Consider the following 26,231-nt stretch of genomic DNA (forward strand, 5'->3'; position numbering starts at 1 on the left):
TTTTCAATGCTTAAAAATAGATTTTGGGTGGAGTATCACTTTAAAATCCATCAAATTAATTTCAGGCAGAGGCTGTGTGGAAACATTGGCTGATGTCACTTTCTCGCCGGTAGCTCGGCAAATGTTTTTAACACATTCTTTCAAACTGTGTCAAAATGACCTGTTTTCTTTTTAGTTGTGGCATTTTGACCGAAAAAACCCCACTTTGGCCCCGTAAATTAATCAAATGAATTATTTAAGAGTCGAGGATGCAAATAGAAACATCTCTGCTGACCTCGTTTTCTGCCTTCATGTAGGTTTTTGGGTCACACATCCTTGAAAGGAAATTAGGACATGTCTCCGGTAATAGTTTGTTTATCACTTGACCCAACTGTAAGAAGACGAGTGTTGGATGAAGTTTATGTAGTCGTGTCCCAGTCTGACCCCTGGGAATCCTTTGCTTATACAGCTCCACCACTGACCCAACCAGAAATAACTTTTTAAAAAGCGGCCCTTGGAAGTCAGGCTTGAACTCAGGAGAGTTGAACTCTAGAAATAGATTAAAGGAAGGAAGAAAGCAATCTTGGCCTATTTTGTGAATTGGATGAAGGGCTTTTGCATTACGTGAATGTCATATACATCAGTACTGATTCCCTCTGAGATGAATATATACTGTACGTATGTATTGGGTTTCATGTCCACTTCAAGGGAATGTCCTAAATACACTTTTAATTAGTATTTTGTTTAATTCAAATGACAACACACAGCATAAAAACAAACACGTGTAACTTTCAAGAGCCATTTATTTGAGTTGATACAGTACTACAGAGGCATTGTGTTGAGTAGAAATACACCCGGATGGATGAATTAAGCCATTTTTACAGGATTTGAGAAACTGTTCATTTCTTACCCCTAAAAAATACACGCCTGACCGCTACTATCGCAACGAGATGATGCCACTGGATTTATATGTGTGTGTGTGTGTGTGTGTGTGCAGCGCGACCTGAACACAACACGCAGTCTAAAGCAGGCCACAAGCATGAACGGGGGAGTATTTGGACAAAACGAATGAAATGGCTTGATCACCAATAAATACAAGTATAAAAACACATTGATAATAATTTTCATTATCAAACCCCCCACCCCCCCAAAAAAAAAGGCACAACAAAAAGATTGTTCATGAAAGATACCAAAGGCACACAACTTAATCCACCTTGGCAGTCCAGGATCACCAACAGACCATCACTAGTAATGAGCCTTAACACAAATAATACTTAAATAACATAATAATACTAATTTATTATTATTGTCATAACAATATCCAGTCAAGTTTTCCTATGATTAGACTAACTGCTAACTAACAGATATGCACCACGTGTTTCCAGTTTGGCAGAGTTAACGTTTTTATCATCAGATTCTTTCCATTGCTTTATTTCCTTTTACTCCCGACACATTTCGGACCTCCCCAACTTCTGTAGAGGTGTAACTGCGATATTCTTCGGGCCGGCTATTGATACATAGATTCGTACATCATCTTGCATTTTAACCCTATGCCAATCGATGTATTATTAATTGTTTTGCAATTTGGAGGTTGTTAATGAACTACTTCTGAACTGAACTTCTCTCACCGACAGGTGTAGCAAAACAGATGGAAACTGAGACTACACCAACTTCTGATCAGATTTGTCCTGGAAGGAAGTATTTTCTGCCATAACATAAAGCAATATAAAGTTTCTTATATTTTGGAAAATCAAAAACAGAAGCATAAAGAAACAAAAATACTAACATAGTATAATTTTCTCACTGTAAATCCAGTTGACAATAAAATGCAATACAAAAAGGCAATAAAATGCAATATAATACGCAACGGGTCTTTCCTTGGAGTCAACACCCAGGACCTTTGCTTCACACGAGAGGACCACTGCAAACATTCAACATGGGATCCATTTCCTCCCGGGTCATTTACTGCATGGTTTTCCATCAACATCATTTGATATGTTGGATGATGTCAGTCATCGTTCTCCCACTTTCTGCTGCTGTGGAAAAGTGTCACACACTTTCTATCGCCATGCAGGACACGCGAATCACACACCGACTGACCCTCGAGACAAGCTGTATCAACAGCCTCCAGCATCTCAAATAATAAAAAACTCAAAAAGGAAAATGAAAACAAAAGCGATGTAAAGCCAATGTGGGGATGATTTCATTCACCGATGGGGATTCCCACGTCAAAGAAAAATCCAGAGGACCCTGACCTCTCCCTGTCTCTGAATCATGCCAAACCGTCATACATTTTTGGTATATAAAAAACTAAACTTTCCATCTCCTCTTTCTACTCACTTTCTTTACTTTCACTATTCCACATTGCGATTCCTTCAACAAATAAATCAAACTCCTTGACCTTTCCTGTGTTCTACAGGAAAGTCCTCTCTAACCTCATCACCTTTCCAAGCATCACTCTTTCACACGCTTTTCCTTCCCCCTCTGGCTATAAATCTCGACTCGCTTGCCTCTCTCTCTCTCTCTCTCTCAAATGAAAACAATAGCTGGCTAATTGTGCTTCGTTGACATAAAGGACCAGTATACACAGCTGGAGGGCTGAGCACGCACCGCAGATCCCACCTGTGCTGAGTCGGGGCCGGGGCCGACATAGAGATCTCGAGCGCCGACACGTCTCCAGCCTTTGTCTGAAGAATTTGCTGAGTCATCAGCAGCCTAAACAAACAATCTTACTTCGCTGTTTTGAAGCGCTTCGGGTCAAATATGAACGAGTCCGACGATAGAAAAACCACCTTATGTGTCTTTGGTAATAAAAAAAAGAAGAGAAAATTCTCTCACTAAACAGCCTGTTCCATCAGGTACACCCCTGCAATGTGAAACCTCCAAGGTTATAAGAGCCAGGCACATTCCAGGACTGTGAGCTGGTGTCTGCCCCATCTCCCTTCACTCACGGCCCCGCGAGGTGAGTCCCTCCAGACTTCTGGGGCTCCAACAAACCACCGAGACTGCTGACAAACCAAACTGTGGGCTTAAACACTGACAAAGAGCACAGAGGAGGTCTCTCTGAGGCATATCTGTGTGTGATTCTACGCGTGGAAGGAGCGGAGACCGTTTGATCTCAACCGTCTTGAGATTGACCTTTAAACCCCGAAACAAGTAAAGCTCGTCATCTGTTTGCTGAAGGCCCTGGGTCTCTCTCCACATTCACAAACATATATAAAAACAAAAAAAAGCACAACTGGTGACAGGTTGGCCTGGCTTTTCCCTCCACTTTAAAGGAAATGACATACATAATTTTTTTTTTTAATGAATCAAAAAAGGCACTTTCCTACATATTCCCTAGTATCATACACATATATAGGACATACGCTTTTATGAAGGTATATTTGCCCGCGTGTTTTACAAGCGCAGACACAGTTATATATGCTGAGTATATATATGTTCCTCATCACTGAGTCACATAATTATATATGTCAGATCCACACAAAGAGACAAGGAGCTTTGGACTCTTCCAGTAACAGCCAGCGCCCACCAGTTTTGCACTTAAAACTAAAAAGCTACACAAATATCAATAAATAATCAGCAATGTCAGTCATTTTTGGAACAAGACCCTGGTTTGTTTCCTTTCTCTTTTTTTTTGTTTTGTTTTACAAAGGAAGTAAAGATCACAAAAGCGTGTGCTCTGTGTGAGTTTTAAGGTGCTTTTGTAAACTCAAACTCAAAATGGGTCGTGCACAAGGGGAGCCAACCAGTTGCCGGTCGCTGCGTTTGTGATTCTAACTTGCCTTCTTGCTGAATATGTAAACATGTTGAACACAGCAAAGTCTATGGGCGGGCCAAGAAAGCAGACTGGGTGGCATTCGCTCGTGCCAACTCCTTTCTAACCCTGACAGAATGTGTGTGTGTGTGTGTGTGTGTGTGCGAAAACATCATTTCCATCAAAATTTCAGCCACATTTGGAAAACCAATACTTCCCAAAAGGTGTATCCCAGTAACACACTGGTCGTTTAATGTGACCTATAAACATCTGTACATGCGCACACACACACACACACCGTCATGGTCATTTCCCCCTCTCTCTCTCTCTGCCACCCATCTGTTAGGGGAGGTTGCTGCTGATGTCCAGGGCTTGCTGGTACACCTGAGTCATGTCCTCCAGGTCCCCCAGCAAGGAGAAGCTGCCATTGTCCCCCGGGGAGCCTTTCGTTTTGGGGCCGCGGCTGAACTTTGATCCCTGGAGCGGCGGGGCGGCCTGGAAGCCCTTGAAGTTGGCGAGCTGCAGCAGGTTTTCGGCCGAGGCGCAGGCCCTGACGTTCGGCCGGAGGTGGGCGGTGGACGAATGCCACTCGGCCCCGCTGAGGGAGCCGGGCGACGGCGACGGGGCGGAGCTGTCCTCGCCGACGATGCTGGAGGGACGACTCTGACTGCGGGACAGACCCGAGTCGGCGGAGGGGTGAGGCTCGCCGAGGACGCCGGCCGCCGCCGCCGCTGACGGAGGCCCGCTGTAGGTGGAGTACTTGCCGTTTCGCTTCAAGATGCCCTTTCTCCCCATCGCTCTCCGGGGTGGGGAGGAGGCCAGCAGAGACATACTGGCGCCCCCTAACAGCTCGGAGGACTCGCTGCGCTCTGGCGAGGAGTAGTACCCCGATTCCCGCTGTTGGTTGTTCTTTAAGATGCCTTTCCTGGGCAGGGAGGGCACCATCTTGGCTGGAGAGCCACCTCTCAGACTCAGCTCTTCTTCCTCTTCTTGATCTGGACTCGAGGCGTCCTCTCCGCCTTCGGCCTGTCGGGGCAGCGCCGCCTGGCCCGACTCCACTTCATCCGGACCGGCGGACTGCTGCTCCCCGGTAACCCTGGTCTTCAGGATCCCTTTGGGTCTCTTCAGCCCCGGCTTGTCTTCTTCTCCACAGTGGGCCTGTCCGGCTTCGACGTTTTCCTTCTTGGACTTTTTGGGCCTCTGGCGCAGCAGCGGGGGGGGCGTGGCTGCGGCCTTGCCTCCAGAACCACGTGGCTCAGTGCGGTTCTGCCAGTCGATGAAGCGGGCCAGCATGGGCGAGCCTCCGTGATCGCGTTGGGTCTCGCAGTCGCACACACTGTTCTTCCAGCCCCAGTTTACCCACCAGTGGTTGGCTATGTCCTCCACGGTGGCCCGGCGCTCCGGGTTCACCATCAGCATCCAGCGGATCAGTCCTCGGGCGTCTAGAAGGAAACGGAAGGAGGAGAAGAAGAACCTGTAAGCCGTCTCATCCTGCACAACACGTGGCGTAAAGATCCATTTGATCACATTATGCACCATTACGAGAACTGAGTGGAGAAGTGGAGAGTGAGTTTGATGCTGAAACTTGAGGCTGTTGAAATTCAAAGATGCTGGAACTGGATATCGTTGATGTGGGATTTTAGTTGCAATTATTCAATTAAAAGGCTTTTAAAAATAACTAAAGTGCTTTTACATCCTTAACTAGAATGGGCACTCGGTAGAGCGCATACCTTCGCATATCACAAGATTGGGCATTGAATTATGAAAATGTTGGCATTAGTTGCATGCCAATTGGACAAAAATGTATCGTGCTATGGTAAAAAAAAAGATGTTGACCTTTCCATGACCTTGACCCGATTGATCCCAAAATCTAATCAAATGGTCCCCGAATAATAACCAATCATCCCACCAAATTCCATGCGATTCAAGAAGATTTTGACCTGTTCATGACCTTTGACCTTGAAATTTGACCCGATCGATCCCATAATCTAATCAACTGGTCCCCGGATAATAACCAATCATCCCATCAAATTTCATGCGATTCGGTTCAATACTTTTTGAATTCTGCGAATAACACGCATACAAATAAATAAATAAATACACGGCGATCAAAACATAACCTTCCGCATTTTCAATGCGAAGGTAATAAAAGGATTGGTCACTAAATACTGTATGTTATTTTTCCATCGTTCAGTGTAAACCACAACAATGCATCGTGGCAGTGATGACATTCACACCTCAGAACTCAATAATAACAGCCATAAAGACACTTTTGGTTCAAATGAATCATAAATGGCATTTTTGCATCCAGTTCCTGCAAAATGATTGACTTTCAATTCAATTCAATTCAGTTTATTTGTATAGCCCAATTTCACAAATAACGAATTTGTCTCAGAGTGCTTTACAATCTGAACACATAGACATCCCTGCCCCAAAACCTCACATCGGATCAGGAAAAACTCCCAAATAACCCTTCAGGGGGAAAAAAGGGAAGAAACCTTCAGGAGAGCAACAGAGGAGGATCCCTCTCCAGGCTTCATTAAAAATTAAACCGTTAATGTGTAACCAAAAAGCAACGAGTGGGATATTATTGAGTTTCTTCACACTGTGTGGACGAGAAAAAGCATCATACATAACGGAGTGTGCCGATCACAAACTACGGTTCCCGCAGTACCTGAGGACTGAGTCGGTTCTTTGTAATCGCCGTTGCTAATCTGGCGAATGAGGTTCTTGTGGTCTCCACCATCAAATGGCATCGTCCCGTAGACCAGAGAATACAGCAGCACCCCAAGAGCCCAGCTGTCCACCTGGGGGGAACAAGAAAGATATGGTTAATAACCTGGTTTATTAAAGCACACGTGGTACACACGCCAGTGTTCCACATCATCAGAGCGGATCCATGAGTTGTACTTTTGAGTTCCCATCAATGAGCTCCACAACCACGTCTTCACACTAACACCACATGTGGACATCTCTGTGAAGGAGCGTGTGACTCTGCAGTGCTTCTCAGGCAGAGAATAATATGGCACAGTGTCTTTCATCTTCATAGTAATTATGACAAATGCTGGTACGCCGGTGGGGAAATGGCTTGTTTCACGCAGATAAATCCTCTCCTCTGAACACCCCCCGCTCTCACGCTATGTCCTGCTCTGCCAAGCAGAAGCGAACACTTTTCTGACCGCCAACCTAATGCAATGTGGCTTTCTAAGTAAGCGGTTACATAAGACGCTGTGTCCACATTGGGAAGTGGTGGGAGCGGAAGAGGGAAATGAGTCCAGCAGCATGAGATGGCAGAGTCGTGATATCCTGGCCCCCCCCCCCCCCCCCCGATGACTCGCCGGAGACACGCTGCCATTCATTCGTCAGCAGAAGACCTGTGTCAGTGTGTGTGTGTGTGTGTGTCGACTGTGGTTTAAGAGGAGGATGTTCTAAAGGAATGAGCGTCTGATGGCGGTGGCCGAAGCTATGAGACGTCGTCTAGGAAGAGGAAATCAGATAGCGCTGGTTAAAGAGCCAGTGTACTTCCTCAAAGCGTCTGGACCCACATCAAGAATGTCTCCCCCTCCTTTTGTCGCGGGTCCGTTCCCGAGGGCGAGACGGGGCACGAGCTATTGTTGTGTTCTGATTCCGTTGCTTGTGTTTGCTGTAATTTTGTGGCCTCACCCCAACGGCGGGGGGGGGTTCTGTAATTTAGATTGCAATCGAACTGCTGTAGTTTTTAGCACTCTGGAGTAAATTATAGTGAATTACGCTAAATTGAATGGTTGGACCTTGAATCTAAAAATGCACGTTTTTTCCCCGCTTTGTTTTATGTATCCGATGCAATTTTAGAGACGACGCCCTTCGGAGTGAGCCTGGAATTGCCAGATAAGTGGCTTTGGGGGGAGACAACTTCACTCTTGCTTTCACCAAAACTATTTGACTTTGACCATGTGCGTCTCTTTGAGGCTGTGGAAGCTCATTCCGATCCCATTAAGATGAAGAGAAAGTGAGGGAAAAACCATCCTCCAGTTGCTCACTTCAAAGGACCCAGACATTGTGGGAAGGGGAGGACAGGGAAGGGAAGAGATGCAGACAGCATCTGAGCTGACCCACTGCGGAGATGCAAGAGAGGCCTCCCTTTGACTGGAGACTAACGGTAATCTCATCAAAGAAGCAGAAAATAAAGCCCATCCACCTCTTTGTGTATGGCCGATGCGATGATGATAATCACTAGTGAGATAACAATAGTTATGAAAGCTATATAAGGTGAGCAATCTGGGGAGTTCAAAGCTAATATTAACAACCAGGGAGGACAATCATGACGATGGATACATAAAAGGGAATCCTGTGCTGAAAATACATAATCTTTGTACATAATCTATTGCTCTTTGTACATAATCTATTGCTCACTCATACTTCCATATCTAACTTATTGTGTGGACGTGTGGGGTTCGACCTATAAAACCTTGTTAAATTCAACAATTGTGTTACAAAAACGTGCGATACGCATCATGAATAATGTCGGCTACTATGAGCACACAAACCCTTTAATTTACAGATCACGTGTTATGAAATTTAATGATTTGGTTTATTATAAAATAATGCAGACAATGTACAGAGTTAAAGCAAAGTCACTGCCAGACTGTGTACAAAGTTTATTTTCAATACATGAGTGTAAATATGATTTGAGAGATGTTTGTAAATTCACGGTACAAAAGGCTAAAAAAGGGATTAAAAGAAGATGTATTTCTGTTGTAGGGGTCCAATTATGGAATAATGTTGAAATGGATGTAAGAATGGTGAACTCCTTTTTGGTTTTCAAGGGAATTATTTATAAAACAATTCTTGAGAGTTATAAATGTAATTAAAAACGTATTAATATGGAAGATGTATGTGGTAGTATATATAAATATATTTTTATTTTTTATTTTGTTTATTGTTGTTTTGTTGTTGTTTTATTTTCATCTTTATTTTATATTAATGTTCTGATTTATTTTGATTTCAATTTAGGATAGGAATTTATAAGCATTTTTTGCTTCTATCTATACCTTTTCAGTCTTTCTCTTTTGTATATTATATAGGATAATATTGTATTGTATTTGATTTGATTGACTGAATAAAATACAAAGAAAGAAAAAAAGAAAGAAAATGAAGTTCACACACACACACACACACACAAAAACAAGGGTTTTCTTCATTGCCGCTGTTCACTGGGCCTCACCTCTGGGCCACGGTAAGGTCTCCCATTGACGATCTCTGGTGAAGCGTAGAGCGGGCTGCCGCAGAAGGTTTGCAGCAGCTTGTCCTTATGGTAGAGGTTGGACAGCCCGAAATCAGCAATCTGTGGAAACAAGGGAACGTGTTGATTGTTGATCCTTCACGTGAAGATCCTTTGAGGTGGGGTATGTCAGTCACACAGCGAAGGGACACACGCACCTTAATATTACAGTTTTCATCCAGTAGCACATTTTCCAGTTTCAGATCCCTGTGCACCACTCCATTCTGAAAGGAGAAAAAGAAGAAAAAGAAAACACAGCAATGGTTAATGCACCGGTCGATGCATTATTCACGAGAGATGGATCCGAGTGATAAACAGTCCATTGTATTCAGAGATGATCTACTCGTACCAAGCTGGCTCGTAGCTCTCGGGGGAAATCAAGGCGGCCTGTTGGTCTCGTACTCTTTAATTGGTCTCGGCCTCCCTGGGGTCTTCATGCTGACATCTGCTGCCATTTTCTTTTCAAAAAATCGACTCGCGTGCGTCACGTAAACATGAGCCTTTAACTACCGCGGATTGTATATATTTTCCGTTTTAGTCTGTCATTTTAGTTTGTCTTACATTCATATCTCGCCGTATGAATGGGGTTCTCACAAGATCACGGGATAAAAAATAAAAAAACGATATACCGTTAATGTTAACACCTGGGCTTAAAACAACAACAACAACACTGGATTTAATGTGGTATGCAGACAGGCAGACAGAAGAACCAAGCACGGATGCAGAGGAGTGACTTCACCCGTCACTCGACCCCCACGAGGCTGTGCTCCGCACGGCATCTCCCATTGGTTATTGCCTGGCAGGGAGCTCATGCCCTCCTGCTTCTGATTGGTGCATACGAGGACGAAGCGGTTGTTTGCTTGTTGTGTAACTGACTCACACCACACCACCCGGTGGGAGGCTGTGGTTGGTGGCGATGACTCATGATTCATGGACGTCTAGGACTCTCCTATCCGAGGATCATGACATCATCCCTATCTCCAGCTGGGAAGGGGATGAAAAGAGGGGAGCCCATCCAAACAAGCCCCGTCGACCTTGGGGTTTCGATGGGAGTTAGTGAGGTGTGGCTGGAGCGAAATCTCCAGGGGGGGGGGGGGGGAGCTTTGGGGGTATCTGGGGACATCCATCAGTGCGTCAACAGATGAGGACAGAATTAATGCAGGGTCGGTTTGGCGCACTGTAATCGGAGTGTGAGCCTGAATTAAAGTTGCCTGTGTTCCTTCTTCACTCAGAAACAGATGACTCCCGGACACCAGCGCCAAGAAAAGCATACCGTGTCGGGCCTGCAGATGAACTGGCTATAAGGAGTACCGCGGAGCCGCGTGGTTAATGTTACACTGAGCACGCGGTGGTCTCGGAAAAAAACAAAGTCCGGATGCGTGCGAGAGGAATGAAGGAGGCGACCGAGAGACCTGTTGTTGTGTCCTTCTCCCCCGTACGGCGCGGTCATGGCGTTGTTCTCACCTTGTGGCAGTGGTGCACGGCGGAGACTATCTGTCGGAAGAAGTGTCGCGTCTCCCGCTCGCTCAGGCGTCGCCGCTCGCTGATGTAGTCGTACAGCTCGCCCTTGCTGGCGTACTCCATCACGATCACGATCTTGTCCTTGTTCTCAAACACTGGGAAAGGATTGGAAGAAGAAGAAGAAAACAATCGGGGGTCCGTTAAACGTCTACTTTCCGCACGCGAAAAGAGAGGAGGGAGGACGACTTGTAAAGTCACTCCACGTTCGTTCCGTCGGAATAGAAACGCAAATGGGCATTGTTGTGTAAAAAACAGAATAAACCAGTTAAAGACCCCCCCCCCCCCCTACAACATTTCGTTTTTTGGAGCAGGAATACGAATTCCAGCGGAGCACATTACATCTTTACATTTCTCCCAGGGTTACATCACCCCAACCCCACCTCGTGCCTCTGGCTCCTTCACAACAACACAAGGAGGGGCTGTTAACTCAATCAAGCCCACTCCTCGGAGACCAGAGCGAGAAAAAAACCAAAAAAACAAGAGAGAACTCAGGAACCAAGACCCGGAGGGGAAGGGGTTCACTTTTTGCGAGACGCGGGGAGTACGCCGCGGTGTCGAGCGAGGCCCTCGACGCGTCGCCCTCCGCCGTTGCATCGCGTCAACGCGTTTTCACGACGCACTCCCGCATTCCTAAATCGCCACACCGAGTGTCCGCGTCACATCGATTATTGCGCAACGCTTTATTCATACAAGAAAAAAAGGAATGAGTCACTTAAGAGAGCATATACCCGGAGGATCATTCAACTGTGTCGTGTATATCTGTGTGTGAGTTACAAGGAACGCCAAGTCATGGAGCTAATCTTGTATCTTTTGTTTACCAGTTAATGTCCTCGTACAACATCATTGAAATGTCTTTGTGCCTTAACTGAGAGCAGGGCTCGAATTGAAAGGGTGACTCGTTGCACATCTGGTGCCCGGCGATAGTAATGTTATTACAGTTGTACGACTGTTATGCCTTCCCATCCCACTGCAGTCCCCAAAAACATATCATTCTGTGTCAGCGTTTAGCCTTCCAGTGTGTAATTCAAACTTGGCAACATCTTTCTCTCCCAGCGCCTCGGCACGGAGGGAATGAAGATGGCGAAGGCGGTGGGGAGAGAAAAGGCCGAGGGAATGCTGAGGACATGATGACGACAACGCAGTCAGTCGCGTTGCTCCGTATTGTACGGGGGTTTGATTTTCCCACACAGCGGGGTCACCGGGGTTGGGGGGGGGGGGGGCTCTGCTCTCTGCACCCTTGAGTGAGCGCCTTCATAGTTTATCACACAATCCCAGGGTCCTTTTTTTAGAAAAAAAGACGTAATCCTCTACAAAAACACACAGTTGCTGAGTGATGGTAATGCTCTCTGATTGTGACTGTCTGGCTGCTCGGGGGGGGTGGGGGGGGGGGGGGGTGGACAGAGCGCTGACCCGGACTGACATTCGTGGTGAGGAGTGGAGTAGGCCTACTATTGATGCAGATGATAAAGAAGCAAGCATTGGACACTTACAACGTCCTGATTTAAGTGGTGACATGAACTCAACAGGTTATTTAATCAATAGGTTATTATTTCCTGAACTTATCTAATTTGAATAGAGATGTTCAGAGTTTAAATTAGGCGTTTTTCATCTTTATATGCAATATAATAAACACAACGCAACTCACAGCCCCGTGTGTGTCTGTTAAAAACGGATACCTCCTCTGTATTTCTCTTTCCCTCCTTAAAAGTACAGTTTGACGCTTTAGGAAATTAGCTTAATCGCTCTCTTGCTGAGAGTTAGATAAGGAGATCTATACCAAAAGTATCTGTCAGGTAAATATACGGCTACATGATTAGTTTAACTTAGCCGTAACACAAGAAACGTGGGGTGGGGGGGGGCTATCATGACGGTGTCCCATCTGTCGACCACCACCTCTAAAACTCATTGATGAACACAAGTTTATTTTTATTAATGCTCTAATGTGCACCCGCTGCTGTGATCCTGAAATGTCCCAACTGTGGGACTAATAAAGGATTATCTTATCTTATCTTATCCAGCTTATATTCACCGTACAGACACGAAAGTGGTATTGATATCATAAGTGCAAATTATGTATATTACGTGTATTACTCAAACTCTACCTTTAACTTGAGTCAGTTGTGTCAGTCGTTCCATACACGAACGTGCTACTACTAACGAGCTCGTTTGATGAATCATTAGATGCATTTACAGCATTCGGTCCATCGTCTGAGGAGCGAACAGCAACAATCTGCTTTTAAATGCCCGGCGCAGCGTGCTGATGGATGCAGAAAGTGAGGGAGTGGTACAAATCAATCCTCGCAAACACATCTGGTTCAGCTTTGCTTCACACAAGGCCGTTAGCAGGGGCTGTTGAAGAGGGTGTTGCCGGATACGCAAATGGCGGCGCCCTCCTCTACATCTCTGGGTGGAGGCCGGGCCACAACAGTGAACGGTGGGTTTGAAGAGAAACGCACAAAGCACGGAGAGAGCATCGGGTCTGGTGGTGTCGGCCGCTGATGAAGGGAGGAACGCCACGCAGCCGGAATGGAGTTAATAAAAGTGGTTGTTCATTTAATCGGCTGACTGCTGGCACGTTCCCATGACAAATAGAGATGTTTGTCACATAGTCACTTAGCCGATAACAACCTGGGGACTTTGACACCGAAACAAAGGACGGTGGGTAGGCCGAGCGTGGGCAGTGGCGCACACAACCGGCTGCCATTGTGCCCGGGCAGCTCTCCTCAAAGGGCATTGAAACCGCTGCCTGGTTGACACACACACAAAAACAAGGGTTTTCTTCATTGCCGCTGTTCACTGGGCCTCACCTCTGGGCCACGGTAAGGTCTCCCATTGACGATCTCTGGTGAAGCGTGAGCGGGCTGCCGAGAAGGTTTGCAGCAGCTTGTCCTTATGGTAGAGGTTGGACAGCCCGAAATCAGCAATCTGTGGAAACAAGGGAACGTGTTGATTGTTGATCCTTCACGTGAAGATCCTTTGAGGTGGGGTATGTCAGTCACACAGCGAAGGGACACACGCACCTTAATATTACAGTTTTCATCCAGTAGCACATTTTCCAGTTTCAGATCCCTGTGCACCACTCCATTCTGAAAGAAGAAAAAGAAGAAAAAGAAAACACAGCAATGGTTAATGCACCGGTCGATGCATTATTCACGAGAGATGGATCCGAGTGATAAACAGTCCATTGTATTCAGAGATGATCTACTCGTACGAAGCTGGCTCGTAGCTCTCGGGGGAAATCAAGGCGGCCTGTTGGTCTCGTACTCTTTAATTGGTCTCGGCCTCCCTGGGGTCTTCATGCTGACATCTGCTGCCATTTTCTTTTCAAAAAATCGACTCGCGTGCGTCACGTAAACATGAGCCTTTAACTACCGGGGATTGTATACATTTTCCGTTTTAGTTTGTCTTACATTTATATCTCGCCGTATGAATGGTGTTCTCACAAGATCACGGGATAAAAAAACAAAAAACGATATACCGTTAATGTTCACACCTGGGCTTAAAACAACAACAACAACAACACTGGATTTAATGTGGTATGCAGACAGGCAGACAGAAGAACCAAGCACGGATGCAGAGGAGTGACTTCACCCGTCACTCGACCCCCACGAGGCTGTGCTCCGCACGGCATCTCCCATTGGTTATTGCCTGGCAGGGAGCTCATGCCCTCCTGCTTCTGATTGGTGCATACGAGGACGAAGCGGTTGTTTGCTTGTTGTGTAACTGACTCACACCACACCACCCGGTGGGAGGCTGTGGTTGGTGGCGATGACTCATGATTCATGGACGTCTAGGACTCTCCTATCCGAGGATCATGACATCATCCCTATCTCCAGCTGGGAAGGGGATGAAAAGAGGGGAGCCCATCCAAACAAGCCCCGTCGACCTTGGGGTTTCGATGGGAGTTAGTGAGGTGTGGCTGGAGCGAAATCTCCAGGGGAGCTTTGGGGGTATCTGGGGACATCCATCAGTGCGTCAACAGATGAGGACAGAATTAATGCAGGGTCGGTTTGGCGCACTGTAATCGGAGTGTGAGCCTGAATTAAAGTTGCCTGTGTTCCTTCTTCACTCAGAAACAGATGACTCCCGGACACCAGCGCCAAGAAAAGCATACCGTGTCGGGCCTGCAGATGAACTGGCTATAAGGAGCACCGCGGAGCCGCGTGGTTAATGTTACACTGAGCACGCGGTGGTCTCGGAAAAAAACAAAGTCCGGATGCGTGCGAGAGGAATGAAGGAGGCGACCGAGAGACCTGTTGTTGTGTCCTTCTCCCCCGTACGGCGCGGTCATGGCGTTGTTCTCACCTTGTGGCAGTGGTGCACGGCGGAGACTATCTGTCGGAAGAAGTGTCGCGTCTCCGCCGCTCAGGCGTCGCCGCTCGCTGATGTAGTCGTACAGCTCGCCCTTGCTGGCGTACTCCATCACGATCACGATCTTGTCCTTGTTCTCAAACACTGGGAAAGGATTGGAAGAAGAAGAAGAAAACAATCGGGGTCCGTTAGCGTCTACTTTCGCACGCGAAAAGAGAGGAGGAGGACGACTTGTAAAGTCACTCCACGTTCGTTCCGTCGGAATAGAAACGCAAATGGGCATTGTTGTGTAAAAAACAGAATAAACCAGTTAAAGACCCCCCCCCCCCCCTACAACATTTCGTTTTTTGGAGCAGGAATACGAATTCCAGCGGAGCACATTACATCTTTACATTTCTCCCAGGGTTACATCACCCCAACCCCACCTCGTGCCTCTGGCTCCTTCACAACAACACAAGGAGGGGCTGTTAACTCAATCAAGCCCACTCCTCGGAGACCAGAGCGAGAAAAAAACCAAAAAAACAAGAGAGAACTCAGGAACCAAGACCCGGAGGGGAAGGGGTTCACTTTGCGACGCAGAGTACGCGCGGTGTCGAGCGAGGCCCTCGACGCGTCGCCCTCCGCCGTTGCATCGCGTCAACGCGTTTTCACGACGCACTCCCGCATTCCTAAATCGCCACACCGAGTGTCCGCGTCACATCGATTATTGCGCAACGCTTTATTCATACAAGAAAAAAAGGAATGAGTCACTTAAGAGAGCATATACCCGGAGGATCATTCAACTGTGTCGTGTATATCTGTGTGTGAGTTACAAGGAACGCCAAGTCATGGAGCTAATCTTGTATCTTTTGTTTACCAGTTAATGTCCTCGTACAACATCATTGAAATGTCTTTGTGCCTTAACTGAGAGCAGGGCTCGAATTGAAAGGGTGACTCGTTGCACATCTGGTGCCCGGCGATAGTAATGTTATTACAGTTGTACGACTGTTATGCCTTCCCATCCCACTGCAGTCCCCAAAAACATATCATTCTGTGTCAGCGTTTAGCCTTCCAGTGTGTAATTCAAACTTGGCAACATCTTTCTCTCCCAGCGCCTCGGCACGGAGGGAATGAAGATGGCGAAGGCGGTGGGGAGAGAAAAGGCCTCGTGAGAGAGAAAAGGCCGAGGGAATGCTGAGGACATGATGATGACAACAACGCAGTCAGTCGCGTTGCTCCGTATTGTACGGGGGTTTGATTTCCCCACACAGCGGGGTCACCGGGGGTTGGGGGGGCTCTGCTCTCTGAACCCTTGAGTGAGCGCCTTCATAGTTTATCACACAATCCCAGGGTCCTTTTTTAGAAAAAAATACGTAATCCTCTACAAAAACACACAGTTGCTGAGTGATGGTAATGCTCTCTGATTGTGACTGTCTGGCTGCTCGGGGGGGTGGACAGAGCGCTGACCCGGACTGACATTCATTCGTGGAGTAGGCTACTATTGATGCAGACGATAAAGAAGCGAGCATTGGACACTTAAAACGTCCTGATTTAAGTGGTGACATGAACTCAACAGGTTATTTAATCAATAGGTTATTATTTCCTGAACTTATCTAATTTGAATAGAGATGTTCAGAGTTTAAATTAGGCGTTTTTCATCTTTATATGCAATATAATAAACACAACGCAACTCACAGCCCCGTGTGTGTCTGTTAAAAACGGATACCTCCTCTGTATTTCTCTTTCCCTCCTTAAAAGTACAGTTTGACGCTTTAGGAAATTAGCTTAATCGCTCTCTTGCTGAGAGTTAGATAAGGAGATCTATACCAAAAGTATCTGTCAGGTAAATATACGGCTACATGATTAGTTTAACTTAGCCGTAACACAAGAAACGTGGGGTGGGGGGGGGCTATCATGACGGTGTCCCATCTGTCGACCACCACCTCTAAAACTCATTGATGAACACAAGTTTATTTTTATTAATGCTCTAATGTGCACCCGCTGCTGTGATCCTGAAATGTCCCAACTGTGGGACTAATAAAGGATTATCTTATCTTATCTTATCCAGCTTATATTCACCGTACAGACACGAAAGTGGTATTGATATCATAAGTGCAAATTATGTATATTACGTGTATTACTCAAACTCTACCTTTAACTTGAGTCAGTTGTGTCAGTCGTTCCATACACGAACGTGCTACTACTAACGAGCTCGTTTGATGAATCATTAGATGCATTTACAGCATTCGGTCCATCGTCTGAGGAGCGAACAGCAACAATCTGCTTTTAAATGCCCGGCGCAGCGTGCTGATGGATGCAGAAAGTGAGGGAGTGGTACAAATCAATCCTCGCAAACACATCTGGTTCAGCTTTGCTTCACACAAGGCCGTTAGCAGGGGCTGTTGAAGAGGGTGTTGCGGATACGCAAATGGCGGCGCCCTCCTCTACATCTCTGGGTGGAGGCCGGGCCACAACAGTGAACGGTGGGTTTGAAGAGAAACGCACAAAGCACGGAGAGAGCATCGGGTCTGGTGGTGTCGGCCGCTGATGAAGGGAGGAACGCCACGCAGCCGGAATGGAGTTAATAAAAGTGGTTGTTCATTTAATCGGCTGACTGCTGGCACGTTCCCATGACAAATAGAGATGTTTGTCACATAGTCACTTAGCCGATAACAACCTGGGGACTTTGACACCGAAACAAAGGACGGTGGGTAGGCCGAGCGTGGGCAGTGGCGCACACAACCGGCTGCCATTGTGCCCGGGCAGCTCTCCTCAAAAGGGCATTGAAACCGCTGCCTGGTTGACACAGGCATAAAAATAGTCACGAGTCACTTGGAAGCGCCGTGTGACTTTAATTGCCTGCACATACACCCAGACTACATTATAAGAGATGATGAAGTGCATGCAATTTGTTGAAAGAATTCAATGGGAATTGTTTAACCTTTACACCTCGCCATTAATCCCAATCTGTTTTCTTACAGTGAAGGTCATTCAGAGGGGCTCATATTTAAAGGAGGAGCCGTTTCAGCCCGAGTCCGAAGTCGTTGCTATTTAGAGAGTTGCTTCCTGGGGCAGATGCATGCTGCCGTTGCTCCAGGAGAAGGCTTGAGGCCTTTCCTCAGACGGGGTGACTTAGGTCAATTCAGTTTCTCCCTTGATATACACAGACACGCATAAACACAGGTTCATACATAGACACAAATATACAAAGACGTATGCAACCGCACACGTATGTGCAAACGCACGTACACGAGCGCAGTCTGGCTCCCAGCTGCAGTCGTCTCTAAGTAACAGCAGATGTCTGGCCCTGAGATCAAGACCGGAGGAGACAAGAGATGAGAACTCTTAGATGTGGGAGAGGCAATCCCTGAGAATACCACCCTTCTTACACACACACACACTCACACACACTCACACTCGAGAGAGATCCAGGCACGCACCGGCAAAGCCATCCAGATTTGTACTGGCCCTGGCAGCCAGACAGAGCAGATGAGATGAATAACATCCTAGAGCTGTAGTCCAGGTCTTATTATGACGTCTGCGTGTCATAACATGACAATCCCGCAGCTCGGCCACAAGCGCCGAATGAGTTGAGGGAGGGGGCGTGTTTTTCTGTTTGTTTGACGTGCGTTCAAGGCAAAACGGGCGTGGGTGATTTGCCGTGCCTCTTTGCCGATATGCAGCGAGCCCTCACCTTCATATATAGAGATGATGTGTGGGTGGCGGAGGGATGACATGATCTCAATCTCTCGACGGATGTGAACCATGTCCTGGTCGTCCTTGATCTTCTCCTTCCGAATTGACTTGATAGCCACCTGGAAACAGGGGACAGAGGACGCCTGGGGTCAGCCGACTATAGGAGCATAACACAACATTGAGATTTCACAGTGACGGAGAGCTCGGGTGCTTCAACTGATTACATGACTGCGGCGGGAAAATAAGACGAAAGCAAATTTTTTGGTCACAGTCATTATCTTATCAGCGCACTTTAAAATGTCCATGGCTCACTCGGAGTACATACTGCACATGTGATGCATGTCTGAGTCAAAAAATGTGAGCCAGCTCAGGATGTGCTGTACTGCTCCATATCTTCCCCTCATACACCCTTCTGACATCCTCACCAGGCCTCACTGTTCTGACAGCCAGATGAGTCAAACAAGGCAGGAGGTGTCATCTTAGTCTCACACTGTGTAATTTACATGCAGCCTCTTTTCTGCGTGAAGCAAAAATGAAGTTTAAAAACAATCCCGACACGCGATGCCATAATGGAGGTTCGCTTTGTCCTCTTCCGGTGGGGGGGGCCCCGAGACCACATTTAACTCGGTAGCGGTCGGTTTCTCTGATCTGGACCCTCACGACCCGGCCCTAAATAAATCGATCAGAAGTCAGATTCACGAGGTGAAAAGGTGGGGTTTCCACGGCAACCGTCTTCTTTCAGAGAAACAGCTGAGGACGGCGAGTGTGATGAAAAAGAGGCGAGCTAGTTAAATGTTCCGGGTCCCTTGAGGATGGCCGGGAGGCAAGGAGGTCAAGAGTGCTCCTCCATCAATCACCAGATGTCAGTATTTAACCTACACGGCCCGGTTTCCTCCCCGTCAAAAAAGTCCTTGAGAAGACACGACTTCACGAGCCGGCGTCTTATTTTTAGTCTGATTAACAACATCTAATGGCCTACTTTTGAAATAGCCCGAGAGAAAAAAAGGCCGGCCTGCTGGGATTTTTATGGAGGAATTGGGAGAATGGGCAGCGGTTGAGGAAGTGATTCAGTCGACGTGCCTTGCCAATGGGCCCGCTGCACGAGGTCCAACAGTCAACAGCTACACTGGATTTAAACGTTGGTCCCGGTGTCACGGCGATGCCACCGGGCCGGGAGACGGCTGAGACTGGACGCATTGGAACCTCAAGTCTATGTCCTCCTGAGATGAGAGGTTAGGGGCATTTTTCCAAAGAAGCCAATTGAGAGTACACAGTCTCGCACATGTCACTGTAATTGTAGCCTAAACATTCTGGATCGAGTCCGGAGTTTTCTTTGATCGGGCCTCTATAGAGTCTGCTAGCTCTGAATTCTGTTAGTTTAAACTTTTGTCCTCTCCTCGCGAGGCGGTGGTGGTATTCTGAGGAGCCCAGCTTTATTCCATTCAGGAGAAACCACAGGCAGTAGCGAGTGCCAAGCTAATTACCGTGTACATCAATAAAAATAACCCCAAACCGGAATGGTTCCCTTCCAGCGCATGCCTTGATTACATAGAATTTAAAGAAATGATACCATAATGAACAATACGGGGGTCCAGGGGGTCCGCATTGCTGTGTACATAATTGAGAAAAGTTGTTTGTGTCTTAACGCTGATGTTTTCTCTTGACCTCATCAGCTTCGTCAACATTTTATCACCGATTCCCAAAACGTAAGTAACACTTTTTGACTTTGCTGGCGTTTTAACAAGTGAGGCGAGAATGTGAGTCACCTTCCTGGATTTAATGTCGGAATTAATTCAGGAATTCATTAACGTTAGGCCACAACTGAGAAATGACTCCCCGAAAGTCCTCCGTAAAACTGCTGCCCGAAAAAAAAACACCAAAGTCTTTTTGTTTTCCTCCAAAAAAAAGAAGGGGTAGCAATCAATCTTTAACAGCCGCGATCTCGATTCCTTGCTGCACGTTAAGTCGTCGAAGGAGCCAGCTCTCCCACATTGGGGCTTGAGACAAAGCCATGCATCTCTGGCGTATCTCCTCATGTTCCCCTGCCCTGACCCCGCTGTGGATCGTTAAACAGGACTTCAGATCAGCCACTTGCCAGCTGGCCGGGCCGGCTGACACAGCTACGCTTGTCCTTAAGTGGATCCCTATTACTGTCAGTCAGGGTAAACAGGCGCTGCGCTGTTGCCCACGCCGGCCCCTGCCAGGTATGGGGGCCGGGCCTACGCCTGCCCCCTCCCCCCTCCCCCCCCCTCTCCTCCTTGTCTACAACGCAGCCGTTTGAAGTGAAAGTCCATGTTTCGCTTCAGCAGAGCCTGACGTCTTCCTGTGCTTTCTCAGGCCATTAAAATAGATGAAGTATTCATCGCAAGCTCACCCTTCTCGGCGTTCTCTAAAGATCGCGATCAATCTGTTGTGTTGCGAGAGAGGCGTGTGTGCATGTGTGTGTGTGTGTGTGTGTGTGTGTCAAGAGTTCGGTGGAAGACAGAGAGAGTGAGTGGGAGGGGGAGGCCCGTCACTTTTCCAGAGAACTATATTCTCGAACACAGCCAGGAATCATAATACGTCATCAACGGCACCACATATAGCAAAGGAATGTCAGTGTCCCCCCCCCTCCCCTCCCCCCAACGCCCCTCCATCTCGCGTACCTCTCCAGGGAATCCATTGTTGTGGAATGATGCAATCCGGTACTTTAAGCTTGTATTAAAATAACTCTCTAACCCCATTTATCTGAAGATGCCCCCGTCTTGTTATGGTGGTGGGCTTCCCTGTGTCTTGGCCCGCCCCCTCCTGTCTGTGATGGATCCCCCCCCCCCCCGTACAGGATATTAACCTTTCACTTCATTCTCATTTCCTGCTGTGGAAGGATGGCCTTTCATGTGTCACCGCCCGTTTTAAGCCCGCCTGTCACCACAACCTTTTTTACTACGGTCACCTAGATGGCAAATACTACATTAAGACACGCGGGGTCTTTCTCTCACGGGCACACGAACATGACGCACGTCTTCCAGAGTAGAGGTTTCTCTCTTTTCAGCCTTTACAAGATAGAGACAGTACCCCCCCCCCCCCACTCTCATGTATGTCCCCTTGGAATAATTTGACGCAGTCTATTTTTTTTTCCACTTCCAAGTGTCTTATGTGAAGAAGAAAAAACAACACAATGTTTATGATTCGACCTGTATTAAAGATATTTGCAGATTCTGAGAGTACCCCCCCCCCCCCCACCCTCTCATGTATGTCCCCTTGGAATAATTTGACGGAGTCTATTTTTTTTCCACTTCCAATTGTCTTATGTGAAGAAGAAGAAAACAACACAATGTTTATGATTAGACCTGGATTAAAGATATTTGCAGATTCTGAGAGTTATAGATTGGTTGGATTAGAACAAAATCTCGGAAGTATTACACTGTAAATTCAAAAGTTGTATTATTCTTTGTTGAAAGATGATGCCTCGTGTGTATGTGTGTACGCAGCCCTGCGATAGTCTGGTGAACCTGGCCACGCTGTGCCCTGCCTTCACTCAATGTCCGCTGGGATCAGATATCAAGTGAGTGAATTTGAAAACATTTCATGGAGCCACTGTCAGAGTGCCGGGGACCACTGGGGGGGACCCCCCGAACCCCACACTGAGAACCGCTGTTCTCGAAGGCTTGTGCACACGTCACATGCCCCCACTGTGATCTCTGTGATCCGTTGCACTCCTCCGTATGATGTTGGGTTTCCAAGCACTCCGACATATGGCTATGCAGATTAAAGCAGACAGTCACTCAGTTCCACTTTCGCTGACACACTGAATGTGCCCACATCTAATCAATCTTCCCTAAGTGCCTTCAGCTCCTTCCACACATGTGGATGCAAACAGCCAGTAGCGCACAAAAAAAGCTCTCGGTCTGTCTCGCCGCTCGTCTCATTTGGTTTGAGGAACGAACCAGGAAAGGAGTCAGAGAGGTAGAGGGGGGGGGGGGAGTCGGGAGGGGGGCAGTCGAGATTATTGTATAACAGTCTCACCACGCGGCTGTATCTGCCATACGGACACAAGGGACTAACCTAGAGTCAGAGGTCAAGTAAACTCTGGCAACGCAGCGCCAGACGCACGTAGCCCGTGTGGTGGCCCGGCAGTCGGGCTTGTGTCTAGTTTTTCTGCCGGTACTCCATGTGCAGAGGCGTTGATTTCTCGAAGGACTTCCCTAAGATACACAAACTCCCACGCGAAACACGGTGGTGCGAGGAAGTCCTACGCTTTACTGCGATGCTATTTAAAGTCCAAACGCTACGCTCGGGGGAAATTGCAGCAGATTACAGGAAAACGGAAGGCATCGGGCCAATGAATTTGGACCTACAAAGAGTTATTTGTATACTGAACGGTGTTTTCTGAACAATCTAGTGTGAGTTGCTGTCAAATACCGTGAAACATTCAAACAATCCATGACGGAAGCCAATTTGACTTCCCTCGGGGAAACAATAACTCAAGCTCAGAATGTCAAAATAATCTATGTTGACCCTTCCAGTCAAATAGTCAATATATCCATTGAGCAATTTTACAGCACAAGTGAAAGTGAAATACTTCCCATTAGAGCTGCTGCCATGGCAATAATAAATGGGAAAACATACAGAGGAAAGGCCTAGGAGCCAAGTGGGACAGGCCAACGGAGAGGAGCCCAAGCGAAGGGTTTATGGCTCCCCTATCAAGCATGGAGGAGCTATGAAACCATCGGGGGACATTGTTGACCTATGAGTTTCCCCGTGGCATGTTCAGCTCGTGGAAAGCGCCTCACGTCCTGCCAGATTGGGCACGGGGTCAAACTTTGCCACAGGGGGAAATAAAATAATATTTGGAAACAGCAGATGGTGGGCACAGACAGCCATATAGAGCTGTATGTAGCTTGTAGGTAAAGAAACAGAAAGTGTTGGACTGACTCATGCAAAGAAACTCTCACAACAAAATCAAAACAAAACCGAGAGGATGTGTCTGAAACGTTAAACACAAAAGAGTGAGCCCTCGGAGTATCTCTCGGGGAGCGTTAGCGGTCGTCCCTGATGTTTACCGAGACCCCTGGAGTCACATCAGTCAGTCGGTCGTCGGATTTGCACTAAAGCATCCGGTCGCGAGGCCCCGCTTAGGACATGGCGTGTGCAGCCGCAACTCCCAGGGCCCATGGGTCCTTTTGAGCATAGGGGTGGTGGTGGTGGGGGGGGGGATTCCCAGGGGGGGGCAGGACATGCACACGCCAACAAAGCACTTATTTTCAGACAAATGTTTTTTTTTATACTGTAGTGGCTACACCATGTCTAACGAGGCCCCTGGGCAACAAACAAAAAGCATCATGACAGATGTTCACAGCAGCTGGAAGCGTCTCCTCGAGTGACTCACCTCTCTGCCGGAGCGTCGCTCGATGGCCTTCTTGACTTTGCCGTAGGTGCCTCTTCCCAGTGTCTCCAGCAGCTCGTAGCGGTGTTTCAAATTGTGCTTGTGGTGGTGTTTCTTCACGCCGGAGTTCCTCCGTCCATCACCGCCTGCCGGGGTCCCTTCGACCGAGCTGCCGGCAGGCGGGGATGGAGCTGGAGGCGGAGGGGAGAGGTCACCTCCCGCCGGTTTGCCCGCTGAGGTTTGGCCCCTCTGGGCCAGGGGGAGGGTTGACCCCCGGTGGGGCGATAAATAAGCGGTTTCCATCTCACTAGGGAAGTGTTTCAACGACCTTCCCACTGTTAAATATTTCAAACTACCTAGTAAATTGATAATATAATACTTAAAGGTCTAATAATAGTAATAATAAATAAATAAATTACAAGGAATAACGCGTAGCCTACTAGTCATAGCCTATTATTACATGTGGAAACTGACATTTCCAGATTGTCTCGGTTGATCAATCGGCTTTGATCAAAGTGAACACAGATTGTTTTGTTCCTCCTCCTCCTACCTATTCATGTTATAATCTCTTTATCCTAATCAGTCTACTCATGGATTAATCACACACGTCTATAAAGGACATTATCGGTACATAATTACCTGATACATAGTCCCGTATTACAGGACAACAAATAATTATAGTGCCAAGATGTAATAAAAAAATGTGTTGTTAGATTTCAGCAGGCAGCATGCCGGAAGCTGAACACGCGTTGGATTCAAATATGATATATTGGCTATAATGTATATACGCAAGCTCTATCCCGATACAATAATATTATTTGTTGTTGTTTTTAAACGACTAAATCAATGGGTCTGATCTCCCTCCTCGCTGTGTATAATAACTCCCCGGTCGCCCGAAACACCGACAACTCCACCGACTCACATCTGAAAGGCGAGAACGCTGCGACGCAACCGGCGTTTTGGATGAAGATGACCCTCATGTTCATCCCCACGGCCCAGGTACGGCTCCTCATTCATCTGGGCTCTGTCTATTGTGGTGCGCGTGCATGCTCCGTGCGGTGGTCGACGGCGGTAGAGGTGCGCTGGCATCGGACTCTATCTCAAGCTGAGACGTTTCGGATATTGCCATGGTCGTTTCGCTTCTTCTTCTTCGTCTTCGTCTTTCTTTCTTCTTCGACTGTTTCGTGCGTCTTTCTTCTTGTTTCTCCCCTCTCTCTCTCTCTTTCTCTCTCTCTCTATGCTCAACGTCAATAAGACTTGCGAGAGGATCCGAGACCGGAGGCGGGGTTTACGCAGCCCTCCTCCTCAATCTCCTCCTCCTCCTCCCCCTCCTTCCTCCCTCCCTCCCTTTTCTCTTGCCTTCCCTCTTTGTGCTCTCCTCCCCTCTCACATCTCTGATATGACTGTCTTCCGCTGAATTCAGGGGCGTATCCCCCCCTCCCCTCCCCTGTACTGCATTATACCCACTCTCATCCATCTTTGCCAATAACCTCCGATCAATACAGATCCATTGATCACAATTACACCACCTCCCCCTTTTCATATCCAATTATAAGTATATACCTGAACCAAGGATTTCATTTTTTTTTTTTTAAATATACATCTCCATTTTTAAAAGAATAGTTAGACTCTTTTGTGCTATATGGTTCTGTGTTGCCTCTGTGGAAGCGTCTTAAACTTGCATTATTTCTAACGTTTTTGTCTTTTGACAACTTTAACCCGTTCACAATGTGCTGATTAATCATAACCGCTTTCATCATCTTAAATGTGGCGTCTTCTTATTTACACGCTACGGCTGAAATGAATGATCGTCAATCTTGCGAGACTTGCTGACTAGACCTTTTTTAACTTCATTCGAGGTCAACCTCGATCTTCTCGTGAGTCGAGGGTTGCCATAGAAACGCCTGGTGAAGGTGAGAGGGGAGGAGCACGACATGTTTTGATGAAAGGGAAAAAGGCTCAGATGATGACCACAAAAAGGCTCAGAGGTTCAGGACTGGATTTCAAGGCATGCAGGCAGTAACTTGATGAATGTCATAACAGAAAACTGCAAAGACAAATCAATATGGGACAGTCACGAGTATCAAACATACGAGCCTTTCACATAATGACAGATTGAACACATTCACCTGCGATTTACACTATTTGTGTCCTCTTCAATGGCATAATTGTGTGTAAAATTTGTGTAAACACGAAATGCAACAAAGTGTTTATTGGTGGTGCAAAATCAAGATTTCAAATGTTCTTTTTCCTTTTTTTTAAAGGATATCCTAACAGTGAGAGATGTTAACATTTTAGCTCAAATCTCAAATAAAACAACACCATATTTGACATATTCCTCGTTATGGTCCGTCTCTGTGTTC

The 26,231-nt window shown here is 47.0% G+C and overlaps 1 protein-coding gene across 1 annotated transcript; it reads right to left on the minus strand.

Moving 5' to 3' along the window:
* Positions 1 to 764: 764 nt before the first annotated feature.
* On the minus strand, positions 765 to 25,066 carry nuak1b (NUAK family, SNF1-like kinase, 1b). The gene is made up of 7 exons (XM_056417017.1): positions 23,872 to 25,066; positions 18,502 to 18,622; positions 10,461 to 10,612; positions 9,155 to 9,220; positions 8,940 to 9,059; positions 6,411 to 6,543; positions 765 to 5,178 (listed from the first exon to the last, which is right to left on the minus strand). The coding sequence occupies exons 1-7, from the start codon at positions 24,169 to 24,171 to the stop codon at positions 4,079 to 4,081; spliced, it is 1,992 nt and encodes a 663-aa protein (XP_056272992.1). The 5' UTR covers positions 24,172 to 25,066; the 3' UTR covers positions 765 to 4,078.
* Between the last annotated feature and the right edge of the window lie 1,165 nt (positions 25,067 to 26,231).

The sequence above is a fragment of the Pseudoliparis swirei genome, chromosome 6 (genome assembly GCF_029220125.1).
Source record: "Pseudoliparis swirei isolate HS2019 ecotype Mariana Trench chromosome 6, NWPU_hadal_v1, whole genome shotgun sequence".
In the NCBI taxonomy this organism is placed as follows: domain Eukaryota; kingdom Metazoa; phylum Chordata; class Actinopteri; order Perciformes; family Liparidae; genus Pseudoliparis; species Pseudoliparis swirei.

Excerpts from the sequence above, each read along its gene's own strand:
- nuak1b (XM_056417017.1), bottom strand. The coding sequence starts at position 24,171 with ATGGAAACCGCTTATTTATCGCCCCACCGGGGGTCAACCCTCCCCCTG. Across the intron at positions 9,221-10,460 it reads CCGTGCACCACTGCCACAAG|AATGGAGTGGTGCACAGGGA; the intron begins GTGAGAACAACG and ends TTCTCCTTTCAG. Across the intron at positions 9,060-9,154 it reads ATGAAAACTGTAATATTAAG|ATTGCTGATTTCGGGCTGTC; the intron begins GTGCGTGTGTCC and ends TTGTTTCCACAG.